Genomic DNA, 13,249 nt, shown 5'->3' on the forward strand with positions numbered 1-13,249 from the left:
GAAGACCAGAACTCTGTATTTTTGATAGGTTCCATGGTACTTAAATTTATTTGGTCACAGATGCCTTTGCTAATCTGATGGAAGCTATGGTGGCTCTCTCCAGAGAAATACACAACACATAAGTGTGGAAGACAATTCCAGATGGTTCTCAAAGCCTAGCCAAGAGCCAAGAGCCCCAGATAAGAACCATGAACTGGACAGCATGAACTGCTCGCTATTCCCCATACCTGACCAGCATTTCCCACACTCGATCCTTTTAAGGTTGTTCTAGTAGGACCTTGGCCCAGTATCATCAGTATCTCCTGGCAGCTGGTTGGAAATGCCAGATCTTGGGCCTACCCAAGACCCAGAGATCAGAACTGGCACTTTAACAATATCCCAAGGGGATGTGCCAGGGTTTTAAATTTGTAGTGGCTGCAAGTCATCTCCAAAATGTGCCCCTCCCCCATCGAAAAATCCCCCAAACCTCAGAACCTGTCAACCCAACCCCCATCTTAAGGGAGCCACCACATAACCTTCCAGAGCCCTTAGCGGGGACTCACAGCCCCCTGTCTATCCAGTCTGTAATTGCCATTTGTCTCCAGACTCTCCCTGAAAGCAAAAATTCGGTAAGGTTGTTAAATGTTTCTCTGTTTCTATCTGCCTGCTTTTCATGACCTCCATGTCCCTAAGGTCCACCCCCCAGGTCAGCACCTTCACACGGGCATCTCAACTGTGCTCACCAGCCACCCTCCCCACTCCCACCCCCACACCCCCACACTGCTCAGGCCACCTCGGGCAATGAGATCTCCAACTGAGGAAAGTGACTTCTTCCCTACTCTGCTCCCCTTGGCCAGTCTCTCGGAGGGGCTGCGGTGACTCACGCTATGACTATCCCAACAGTTTCTTTCCACTCGCCCCCTGGCCCAGGGCAGCCCCTCACTGCAGGGCACAGGTGCTGCTCCATGGGGGCTGGCCCAGAGTGGAGTCTAAGGGACCAGCCCCTGGCTCGGCTGGGACACCACTCCTTCCCCACAACCAACCCAGGCCACTGCAGGTGAATCTTCCCTTTCTCTTCCCAAGGCTATCTCCACCTCCCCGACTGCCCCCCTCCACCACCATGCACCCCTCCCCACCCCCTCAGGTAGTGCCATGAGTCCTGCATGCAAATAAACCTGGGGCAGATCCAGCCCAGGACAGCGGATCCAGCGGAAATGCCTACACGCTGGAAGCTTGGGGCGAATTTCACTCAGCCCCACTGCCCATGGATACTTAACCATTCTTTCCGGAAAACAAGCTTCATGTTTGGTTGGCTTGCCTCAGTCCCCCTCCTGCTGCTACCTGCAGGAATGCTCTGCCAGGGAGACAGCGCGGGCTATGAACAGGGATGCGGCACTGGAAGCCTGGAAATGAACACACGCTCTGCCATCCGCCTTCCATGCCAACCAGGCCTCCCTCCCATTATGATGCCTCTTTCTCGGCCTCGCTTTCCTCATCAAGAAAACAGGGAGATGATCTCTAAGGTCCTGTGCTCATCTGGAATTCTGCACAAGAATAAAGGTTTCTAGTCCTTGAAAGGACAGGAGTCACAGAGTTGGGGGCCCAGGAAAATCGGCTCTGGTATCCCTGGAGCTAAAAGCAAACCTGGAAGGAGACCTGGAGGAGGTGTCTAGGAAGGAACTAACCAGTGCAGAGCCCACTGTAGGTCTCATTCAAAGGCTTAAGTGGCAGGCGGGGGAGGGGAAGGGACACAGAAAGCACAGGCAAGGGGGCACTGTGCTAGATGGAGAGGGGGAAGCATGGGACCTGTAGAAGAGAGCCGAGGCAGAGGGCCAGGTGCTGGTTTCTGATATTTCTAGAATGCTCAGTCTTATTTCCTCTTTCAGTCACCCCTGACAGTGAGTGGGAGTCTGGGATGATGACAAAAGTCCATGCGGAGGATGCCTGTGGGGAGCCAGCCCACTAGAAGGAAGGAAAAGAGATTATTCACCAAGAAGAACTTTTCCATTCCTCATCTCTGAGGGGATGGGCAGGGGCCCGGGGGGGACTGCATATTTCAGGGAGTTGCCAAACCTTGACCCTGCCTCCCTCAGTACCCTTCTTTGGGCCTTTCCCTCGTATGCTCCTGAGCAGGGACCCAACCCAGATCTTGTGCTGGGACATTCCCAGCATGGCTCCACGTGAGATGGCCTTGGCTCCAGGCCCAGCAACTGGAATGCAGGCTCCAGCCAAACGCATTGTGTTCCATGGGATCTGGGAACTTCCAGAGCTGCCTCAGAGTGGGAATTTCCACTTGTTTCTCCTCCGTGACTGACCTTCCAGCTGAGGCGAGCATCTCTGCTTGATAGAGGAGGTGGGAGGAGGATAGCTATCAAGAGACTTTCTCTTCTATTCCCACCCACCCATCTTGGATCTGTTTACTGTCTCACACTCGGCAGAGACCAAGTCACTTTCTAAAACTGATGATCCTTCTTGGAAGTAGAGACTTAGTTTCAAAGCATTAGAGGTCCATCTAAATACTCTGAAAAGCCAAGAAGATTTCCTGTGGGACCCTAGTCAGTTGCCCACACCTCCCCCCACCCCCACTCTCTGGAATACGGTTTCCTCACATGGAAGAGAAGATGTGGGAGCTCGCCATCTCTCCAGAGTTTTTGGTTCCAGGTTCCAGGGTTCTAGGCCTGACCGGGACATGGCTGACCCAGGATCTCAGCATCTTTAAACCTGTTCACCTGGACAGAACCCAAGAATGGGTGGGTTCCTCAGGGAAATGGGATCCAACCCTCCCAGCCCATGGCAGGGGAAACTGAGTGATTAGGGAAGGGTTTGCATTACTATGAGGGAAAAATCCTGGGAAGTTAAGGTGAGGTGGTCTGGGAAGACATGGGTGAAACTGCACAGTCTACATTCCAAAACATGCTTTATTCATCCAAGAAGAATGGATTGGGAGAGCACTGAGCCCAACGCAGAGGGCTTTCGATGAGGGCAGGGGGTTAGAGGACTAGCAAGACAGAATGAAAATAAGGCTCCAGGAGGGGTACAAGCCAAGCAGCACACATATTGACTTGTTCTCTTTATTCTGCGTTTTTGCAATTATACCCAAGAGTCTAGAATGGTCTCTCTGCAGAGTCTCTGCTCTCAAATTCTCTAGGAAACCAGCATCCATCGGGAGACAAGCCTAGCACCTGGGAGTAAGGATTCTGGAGTCAGAGCATCCTGGGTGGGAAGCCCGTCTCCACCTGCTCTTACCCGTGAGATCCTGGACAAATTATTTACCTCCGGACAAATTATTTACCACCCAAGGAAGACAGGGGTTTGGAGGACTGAGGCAATGTTGGGAAGGCCCTCAGCACAGGGCCCGGCTGCTGGGAGGCACTCCAAACCAGCGGCTCTCCCTTTCCCTTGCCGTTGCTGACCACCAACTGTGGACCAGACACGGTCACATACTCAGGAGGACCCATTTCTTATCACACAGGTAGTGACTGGCAAGTATTTCTTCTGGGAAGTTCTGTGCCTTTTCAGAGGGTTCGTCTCCACAGTCCTTTAAGAAAGTAGAGTCACTAGATCCTTCCATGGCCGACTGGGCAAAAGTGAGCTCAGAAGCACGAAGCCCTGGAAGGAGAGAGTTGAGACCCAAGTTCTAGTCTCAGGCTTGACTCAGCCGCTAAGGGGCCTCGCAGAATCCTATCGTATTTGCAAAAGAAAGGAATTCGCTGAAATCAGTGTGAAGGTCTTTAGGGTTTTATGATGGTGATTTGGGGGTTTCTGGGGATAGCGTTAAGGCAGGCATTTGAATCCTGTAATACTGTTCCTCTGCTCACTCGGGCTCCCTGGGAAACAGAAAGGACCTGGGATACCAGCCTCCCACAACAGGGATGCCCTTGGCGCTGCTGCCCGTGCTGTTAACCACAGACTCCAAATCCCACAGCGACTTAAACCACAAGGAATGTTCTTCGGTTTGCCCTTCGATGTCTGCTAATTGGGCAGATGTGGAGGACAGAGGACGCCCAGGTGTATCAGCAGACAGCCAGCTGGATGATGAGTCACAGACACTGTGCCCTGGGAACCCTGGCAGGTTATTTAACCCCTCTGTGCCACGGTTGTCTAATCCATAAAATGGGAATTAACAATACCTACCGGGTGGGATTGGAGAATTGAAAGACCTGGCATTTGTAAAGGGCTTAGGGTCTTCCCAGCACAGAGTAAGCACTGTCTGAGTATGACATGGAAATTTCTTTGTAGCCCTATATGATCTATATGGCTTCTTCCAAGTCTTAAACCCAGCGATCCTTAGAACTCGGTTCTACGGTTACAAAATCCTATAGTTCTGCTAAGCTTCGATTGTGCTGAATTTTAAGAAGCAAATGGATTTAGTACGCTGCTAGGGAGCCCAGCAAGAAGGCATCAGGACCCATTCCTGGCTTGGAAACCTCATGGGCTGTTGGCCTAAAGGCAGGCGAGTGAGGGGGAGCCTGAGATGCTCTCCTCTCCTGTGACCTCTCTTTCCTTGTTCCCTCTTTTACTGCAGAGTTTTCACTTCAGAGAAAGTGGAATTCCTCGGAATAATCTGCTTTGTTCACATCTGTGGCCGCTCTGGGCATAACTGTTCACTGCCCACCTCCACTTCTGCTGGTCTTAGCAGCAGATGGAAAAAGTGTCCCGCCCGGACTCACTGCTTCCTCCTGCTTCCTGGAAACCTCCCAAGGGCCCCACACTTGCTCAGCACATTTTTGATTCCTCTTCGTCATTCATTGAGAATGATGCTGCCTTGGGCCAGACTTTCTTTCTTAGCTCCACCCTCTTTTACCCTCAATAAAAAGCGGGCAGAGCAGCCCCAGGAGCCAGAGGAGCAGAGAGGCTGAGATCAACCCAGAAACCTCCAGGTCTCACGCCCAGGCTCCCTGCTCCCCGCCGACATGAAGGTCTCCGCCACACTTCTCTGCCTGCTACTCACGGCCGCCGCCTTCAGCATCCAGGTGCTCGCCCAGCCAGGTAAGCCCCTCTCGCTTTCCCTCCAAAGCTCATCACCACACCTCTGGGTTCTCATGGGCCACCAGAGCAGGAGGACCACCCACAGTCTCCCGTCCATGACTGCTTTCTGACATCAGGAGAGTCAGAGAAGGACTGAGTAATCCGTGAACCTGATCACTCGGTTGCTCCCGGAAATTCCAGCCATGGACCCCAAAACCTGTCCTTCCAGGTCTCCAGCTCTACCATCATCCCCTCAGTGCCCCTGCTCCTTGTAGCTGTGTTTTGGGGGAACTGGGGTGATCAAAAAGAAGGGACTCTGGTGGAGGGTGCGCAGGGTAGAGGGGAAAGGAGGAGACCCAGAATCTGGCCTGTGCTTTGTTCAGTATCCAGAGCCAGGGCTCCACAGAGGCATTGGGGGTCAGGGAAACTCATAACTTGGAGCCTGGAGGGGCACCCTCAGCTGATCTTCCCTGACCCTGGATATTTGGATTATCTGTTCCTCCCAAGATTGATGATTAAGGACACTCCCAGGAATTATCCAGTTTTAACAACTCCCACTTCCTTCCGTTCATTATCAATGCTATGCACCCATTATAAAGTAGAGGAAACTGAGTTCGTATAACATTCAAGCTCTGAAGCATAGGCAGAAATATTGGGATGTATGGTTCCTACCTCCACTCCTGACTTCCCTTTGCCTTCCCCTTACTGCTCCTTTCTGCTACGATTAAGATCAGAAGAATCTAGTTCATCCTAAAATGCTTTTTCTTTGTGGTCTTATTTCCAGATGCAATTAATTCTCCAGTCACCTGCTGCTATACATTCACCAATAAGAAGATCTCAGTGCAGAGGCTGGCGAGCTATAAGAGAGTCACCAGCAGCAAGTGTCCCAAAGAAGCTGTGATGTAAGTTGAGCACCTCAGCCCTCCCTGGTCCATTTCTTCCTCTGGGAGCAAGAAGAAAGCCTTACAAACTTAGAGTCAGAGATGTGGGTCATCTAATCTAATATCCAATGGTGCCCAATGGGAATATTGAGGCCACAAGGTCAAAAGAGACCCCCACCATCACTCTCCATCTGGGAGCTTATACACATCCTCCCAATTTCCTTAGCAGGAAGTCAGGATGGCTGAAACTGGGACAGTTGCCCAGGTGCCCTCTTTCCACCTGCCTTCTCCTCTCATTCCCATGACAGCAACTCAGGGCAGAATGGGCTGGAGTCTGAGGCAGAGATCTCAGTGGGACTCTATCTAACTCCATCCTCTCTCCTCTGCAGCCTCAAGACATTCCTTAACAAGGAGATCTGCGCTGACCCCAGTCAGAAGTGGGTCCGGGATTCCATGGCACACCTGGACAAGAAAACCCAGACCCAAACAGCAAAGCCATGAATACTCACTCTGAAAACCGAAGAATCTGAAACTAATTTATTTTCTTCTAACTTACCCTAAATGTCCTGTGATATTTTATTATAATTGCAAAGGGTATGAACTGTATTGATATGCACACGATGCCTTAAGTAATGTTAATCTTATTTAAGTTATTGATGTTTTAATTTTATCTCCCATGAATACTAGTGTGGTTTTTTTTTGTTTTGTTTTGTTTTTTTAATATGGAGACTTGGAAACAAACTACTTTCCTCTGGGGGCCCCAGTTCCAACCCCTGGGCTGGTGTGAAGATCCTTGCAGGGATCATTAAGGCAAGACTACGTTTTAAATTCCAAAGATTGCTTACAATGGTATTGTGGAAACGTATATTCTGTAACTATTGATCAATATACATATATATATATTTTTGTACAAAATCTGACTTCTGGTGTTTTCTTGAAGGAAATTAAAAAGCTGAGCATAATCTTGGTGAGGAAGAAGGAATATGGTTACAGAGGGTGGGTTTGTGTTGGGAGGAATGACACTGTGGATTGGCCCTGGTCTTTTCCACTGGGTAGGCTCCTCTGAGTAACCATAGAAGAATCTTTAAGGCCGGACCCAGTCAGGCATTCCAGTCACACCACTCCAGTCCCCGAGACCAACTGCCCAGATCCTAGTTATCCTTGTACCCTGTTTAACAACACCCCTATCTCCTTTCTCACAGCCCTTGACCGTTGTCCTCAATCTTTCCCATAACCTAATGCTACTGCCCCTGAACTGGGATACTTGCCCCCAGTCTCTCCTCCTCCAAGTCATCTCCAACTTAGAGTAATACAAACACTGCAAACTTTGGGAAATCATGGAATGATTAAATGACCATTGATAAATGGTTATGTTAAGATTTCATAAAGAAGATATGACTTCAACTTATCTTTGATGAATGCACAAGATTTTTCTAGAAAAAAAAATACAGTATCATTTAGAAAAGGAAGAAGAACTTTCTCCGTCCCAAATAAATAAATAAAATCTTAAAAATGGGGGAAGTCTGGGTGGCTCAGTCAGTTGAGCGTTGTCCAACAGGTGATTTTAGCTCTGATCATGATCTCGGAATCATGAGATTGAGCTCTGCCTTGGCTCTGTGCTCAGCATGGAGTCTCTTTTGTCCCTCGGCTCCCCTCCCATCTCCACCCTCACACTTGCTTACTCTCTGTCTCTCTCTGTGTCTCTCTCTCTCATTTCCAAATAAATAAATAAAACCTTAGAACAGGAGGAAAAAGAGTGGAAGCCAATACCTAGAGTTAGAAATGATGATGACATGTACATAAAAGAGGGTGAAAACCCATCAGATGGGAGTAGGGGTCCATATCTATGTCAAGGGATGGGGAAGTTTAGGAAAGAATGTTGAGTCAAAGGTTCTGAATGTCAGTGTGGTAAGTCAGTACTCAACCTCACAGGTTAAAAGGAGATGTTGAAAATGTCTGCACCAATGTGGAAGGACATGCCATGTTTGGAGGCTCAGAAGTGAGTCAATAAATGTAACTTACTGGCTTCTGAAAAGCCTGGAGAAGTATGGACAAGGGAGAGGCTACTGCCATGATCGAGACAAGAGGTGATGAGTGCCTAAATATGAAACCCAAGAAGCAACTTTGGAAAAGAATGAACTAGGTAGAGTGAAATGCTGTGCATTGCAGATGGAGAAGGAACTATCACATAAGACAGAAGTCCCTTCTATAACCCACATTCTAAGGAGACAATTTCCCTGAAATCAGAATGTACTTCTGTCCACCACTATCCCCATTTCAATTTAAGGAGCTTGGGATCATCCATTTATATGGATAAGCCTCTTTTTCCTGAATGTCTGCCTAAGGTCTATACTCTCTTGGATGGCATTTAACCTTACCTAGAAGGTATTTGATCCCTCTAGGTACAGACAGCCTTTTCACTAAGGAAAGTAGATATCTTGCCCTATTTTTAAAAAGATTTTATTTATTTATTTGAGAGAGAGAGAAAGCATGGTGCACAAGCCCCTCTGCATGGAGTGGCAGAGGGAGAAGGAGAAGCAGACACCCCATTGAGCAGGGAGCCCAATGTGGGGCTCTATCCCAGGACCCTGAGATTATGACCTGAGCTCAAGGAAGCTGTCTAATAGACTGAGCCACACAGGTGCCCCAATATCTTGCCCTACTGAATAAATTCTGCGTGGTAAATGTGCAGATTCATCAGGCCAATCTGGTGGGGAGATGGCTGGTGTATCAAGCTAGACTGGGCAATGCCTTCTGTAGCTGGGGAAAACGCTGGCTGGCAGAGACACTCAAGTTCTCATCCCAGCACTGGTATTGACTCACTCTGTCATTCAGGGCAGACTGAGTCTTCTGAGTCCCTGCCAGCAAAGTGGGGATGATAATGTGTTACAAATAGGAACTCCACAGAACCAAGGTTCGAGGATCTGAGAATGCATGTCTTGGCAAACTTCCATTTCTACCAGTTGGAGCTGAAGAGGAAAAAACGGGATTCTGTTTCTCCATCCCCAAGCCAGTCCAGGTCCCTGGTTTGGGCTGAGGGATTCCATCAAAGCTCCAAGTAACACTCCCCAAAGTCCGCTGAAACATCAGTCAGCAGACGATTTATTGGCTGTTTTCTATGGAGCTCACTGACCCAAACGCCCTGTCCACCAGCCTTCCCTGCCTCAACTCCACCTCTCCAATCAATGCAGCCTTGTTTGCCAACCAGGACTAAATCCCTTGTGGCAGTGGATGCCAGGAGGCGGAAGGGAATGCAGGGCAAGCAAATGGTACATCCCCATACAGTTTACTGAGCATGAGACCCTCTGAAGCCAGGCAGATTTGAGGTGGGGGGTCTTGAAGGAGGGGAAGCTGTGAGAGGGTCTGTCTGTGAGCTCAAGCCCAAAGGTAATCTGCTCACATTCTCTTTCCAAGCCATTTTTTTTTTCAATCTTCAATCCATTTTTTTTTTTCCTGCAGCTAAGCATGGGAGTCCTTGCTCTCCGTGTGACGAAACTATGAACACGAAGCCCTGGCAAGAGGCCCTGGTTTAAGAAGGAATGCCAAGTGCGGTGTATTCATTTCCTGCAGCTGCCAACAATCTTTTCCAGGAAATCTATGCTTTTTCTATTGTACTCAAGATCCTTCCAGCCTCTACTGGATTCCAGAATTGTTTCTACATTATTATTATTATTTTTTTAGTATTCATTTCAGCAACATCCCTCTTCCAAGTATCAAAGTCTCTATTAGTTTCTTATTGCTACTGTAACAATATATCATAAACTTAATGGCTTAAAACAATGTAAATATATTACCTTATAGTTCTGGAGTTCAGAAGTTTGCAATGACTCAGCAGGGCTGCACTCCTTCTGGAGGCTCTGGGGGAGAATCTGTTTTCTCGCTTTTTCTAACTTTTAGAGTCCACCCGCATTCTTTAGCTCATGACCCCTTTCTCCATCCATCAAAGCTTTAAAGTGGGGAGGGGTAGAGCTACAAAGGATCAAAGTTTTCATACTGTTGAAATTAAGATGACATTAATCTTAACCAGGTTGTGATACATGATAATGTTACTCTTCAGAGTAATCACTAAGAAGATAACTAAAAATGTATATATAATAAAATTAAAAAAAAAAACAGAATAAAAGTGTATCTAATAAAATGGTACTTTCTGTGCATCACAAAACGATAATAAAAAGAGGACTGAAGTCAGTAAGATGGCCAAATAAGATGTCCCTTGCTCATATCTCCCCCTAAACAACAATTTTGCACCTATCCATGGACAAAAGTTACTTTGGGGGCTGTGGGATCTGGCACCATGCGCCAAGGAAGGAGCCACTCACCCATTCATTGGGTCAAAAGCATATAGATACCAGTTCTGGCTGTAGAACCTGCAGGGACCTCTCTTGGCTGTGGTCTGGGAGCCCCTCGGAAAGCACTGCCCTAGGCAATCTCTTACAAATAAAAGAACATCTGTGGAAGTCCAGGTTTTAGGCAGAGAAATTCCAGCACACTCTCAGAAAAACAACAACAACAAGTCAAGTTTGCATGCATTGGAGAGGGTAAGAAGAACAGTTTGACATTACCTGCATCCCTCCGTCCCCAAAGCAACACCGATCAGAGCCAAAAGAGACCCTCTTAAACTGTGATTTCTCCCGTGGGGGGAAGCAAGAGCACCGGGGGGGGGGGGGGGGCTTCCCCAGCTCCTGAGCTAAGACAGGGTTGCCAAAGAGACCCATTTGCCTCCTGCCTCCTCTAAAGCACTGATTCATTGAGCTGCATGACTGAGTGGGCAAAAAGGAGCTGGCCAAACACAGATAAGACTCTGACAGGGTTCAAGGGACATGGATCCCACTAATGACACCACAGACTCCATTAAGAAGCCTGCCTACAAGCCACTGGATGTGTCAAACCAGCAGATCCCCCTTAAATGGCCCATGGGCACCCCCATACTCCATGACCCTCACCCAAACACCCCCTCCAACCTATGGCTATCTTCCTGTGAGTGTTCCTGACAAGGGAAAGGGCAAGCTGTGACAGACAGCTAGGGGGCAGGCACAGAAAGCCACCTGCAGCGTTATCCAGGGCGAGACCACAAACATGGGCTCTAGCTCCACCCTTAGGAAAGCACGGCAGACTGTCAGCACTTAGCCAGGTGTACTGGGACTGAGAGAAGGCATGCAAGCTTAAGAATTCTGTCACAAGAGGAAGCAAGAAGTATGGAACAGTCCTATCTGTAGAACCTCTGAGAAAGCTTCAAAATCACTAGCAGAGCTGATGGAAGGAAGTTGCCTCCCAAAGTCAGTCAGTGAAAACCAGAAGAGGTGACTACTGCTTCTACTTCAAATTCAAAGAAACAAAACAGGGCTTCAAGGAACATGAAAAAATCAAGGAAACATGACACCACCAAAGGCTTACAATAATTTTCCAGTGACTGACCCCAAAGGCATGGAGATCCAGGATGTATTGGAAAAAGAATTTCAAATAGCCATTTTTAAGGAAGCTCAGTGAGCTACAAGAGAACAGAGAAAGACCTTTTAATAAAATCAGGAAAACAAAACAGAAACCAAATAAGCTTAATAAAGAGAGAGGAATTATTAAAAAGAAGTTCTGGAGCAGAAGGTGGGATGAAGGAAATGCAAAACACAATAGATATCATCAACAGCAGAGTGGACCACAGAGAGGAAAGAACTTGTGAAGAAGCACCTAGAAATGTTCTAGTCAGAGAAGAACAAAGAAAAAAGAATAAAGAAGGCTGAAGAAAGCCTTTATGATCTATGGGATATCATCAAAAGAAGCAGTCTTTGGAGTCCCAGAAGGACAGGGAGGGAGAAGGGAGCAGAAAGCTTACTTTCTTTCATTAAAGAAGTAATGTCTGAGAACATCCCAAATCTGGGGGGAGATTTCAATATCCAAGTTCATGAGATTCATAGGTCCTCAAACAAACTCAACTGTAAAAGCTCTTCTCCAAAGACATATTGGAATGAAACTGTCAAAAACCAAAGGCAAAAAGAATCTTAAAAGCAGAAAGAGAAAAGAAACTTGTTACTTACAAAGGAAGCCTGGGATGGTAATCAAGATTTACCATCAGAGACTTTACACTGGGGAGACAGTGGGATGACATAGTGAAACCACTGAGAGAAGAAAATTGCCAATCAAAACACTACCTGGAAAAGTTGTGCTACAGAAATGAAGGATATCTGGAGACTTTCCCAGACAAACAAAAACTGGAAGTCTTTATTACCCCTAGACCTGCCTTACAAGAAATGCTGGAAGGAGTTTTTCAAGCGGAAAGGAGAGAATGCTCATTAGTAACATGAAAACATACACATCACACTAGGAAAAGTTAGTAAATAGTCAAATTCAGAACACTCGAATACTGTGATATATTAAACACTTAACTCTACTATAAAGGTTAAAGGACAAAAATTATAAAAAAAACCATAACTATAATAATTTGTTTATGGTTACACAATATAAAAAAAAGGTAAAGCTGTAAACATAAAAGGAGGGATAAAAGGGTAAAACTTTTTTTAGAAGAGATTTTATTTATTTATTTGATAGAGAAAGACACAGCGAGAGAGGGAACACAAGCAGGGAAAGTGGGAGAGGGAGAAGCAGGCTTCCTGCTGAGCAGGGAGCCCAATGCGGGACTGGATCCTTGGACCCTGGGATCATGACCTGAGCTGAAGTCAGATGATCAATGACTGAGACACCCAGGTGCCCCTAAGGGTAAAGCTTTTGTATGCTGTCCAAGTTAAGCAACAAGCATAAAATAGACTGTTAAATCTGTAAGATGTATTATGTGAACCTCATGGTAACCTCAAATAAACATCTATAATACATATGCAAAAGATAAATAGAAAAGAGTCAAAGCATACCACTATGGAAAATAATCACTTCACAAAGGAAGGCAGCAAGAGAGGGAGAAAGGAACAAGGGAACTACAAAATAGAAAACAGTAAGATGGCATTACCAAGTCCTTACCTATCGTGACTCACCAAATGTGAATGGATTACATTCTCCAGAAAAGGCATATGTGGATGAATAGATTGAAGAAGAAAAAAAAAAAAAGACCCAAATGTATGCTTCCTATAGGAGACTCACTTTAACTTGAAGGACACATATAGGCTCAAAGTGAAGGGATGGAAAAGATATTCCATGCAAATGAAAACCACAACAGGACAGAGTGGGGCACCAGGGTGACTCAGTCTTTTAGGCTTCTGCCTTCGGCTCAGGTCAAGATCCCAAGGTCCTGGGACAGAGCCCCGCATCGGGCTCTCTATCTCAAGGTCCTGGGACAGAGCCCCGCATCGGGCTCTCTATCTCAAGGTCCTGGGATAGAGCCCCACATCGGGCTCTCTGCTCAGCAGGGAGCCTGCTTCCCCCTATCCCTCTGCCCCATAACCCCCAACCCCAGCTCGTGCTCTTTCTTACACACTCTC

The 13,249-nt window shown here is 47.1% G+C and overlaps 1 protein-coding gene across 1 annotated transcript; it reads left to right on the top strand.

Moving 5' to 3' along the window:
• Positions 1 to 4,804: 4,804 nt before the first annotated feature.
• On the top strand, positions 4,805 to 6,743 carry LOC116858458 (C-C motif chemokine 2). Its single transcript, XM_032843256.1, has 3 exons — positions 4,805 to 4,968; positions 5,732 to 5,849; positions 6,218 to 6,743. Exons 1-3 carry the CDS (start codon positions 4,893 to 4,895, stop codon positions 6,327 to 6,329), a joined length of 306 nt encoding a protein of 101 aa, XP_032699147.1. The 5' UTR covers positions 4,805 to 4,892; the 3' UTR covers positions 6,330 to 6,743.
• Positions 6,744 to 13,249: the final 6,506 nt, after the last annotated feature.

Source organism: Lontra canadensis, unplaced genomic scaffold (assembly GCF_010015895.1).
Source record: "Lontra canadensis isolate GAN:19392208 unplaced genomic scaffold, GSC_riverotter_1.0 scaffold137, whole genome shotgun sequence".
Taxonomy (NCBI): Eukaryota; Metazoa; Chordata; class Mammalia; order Carnivora; family Mustelidae; genus Lontra; species Lontra canadensis.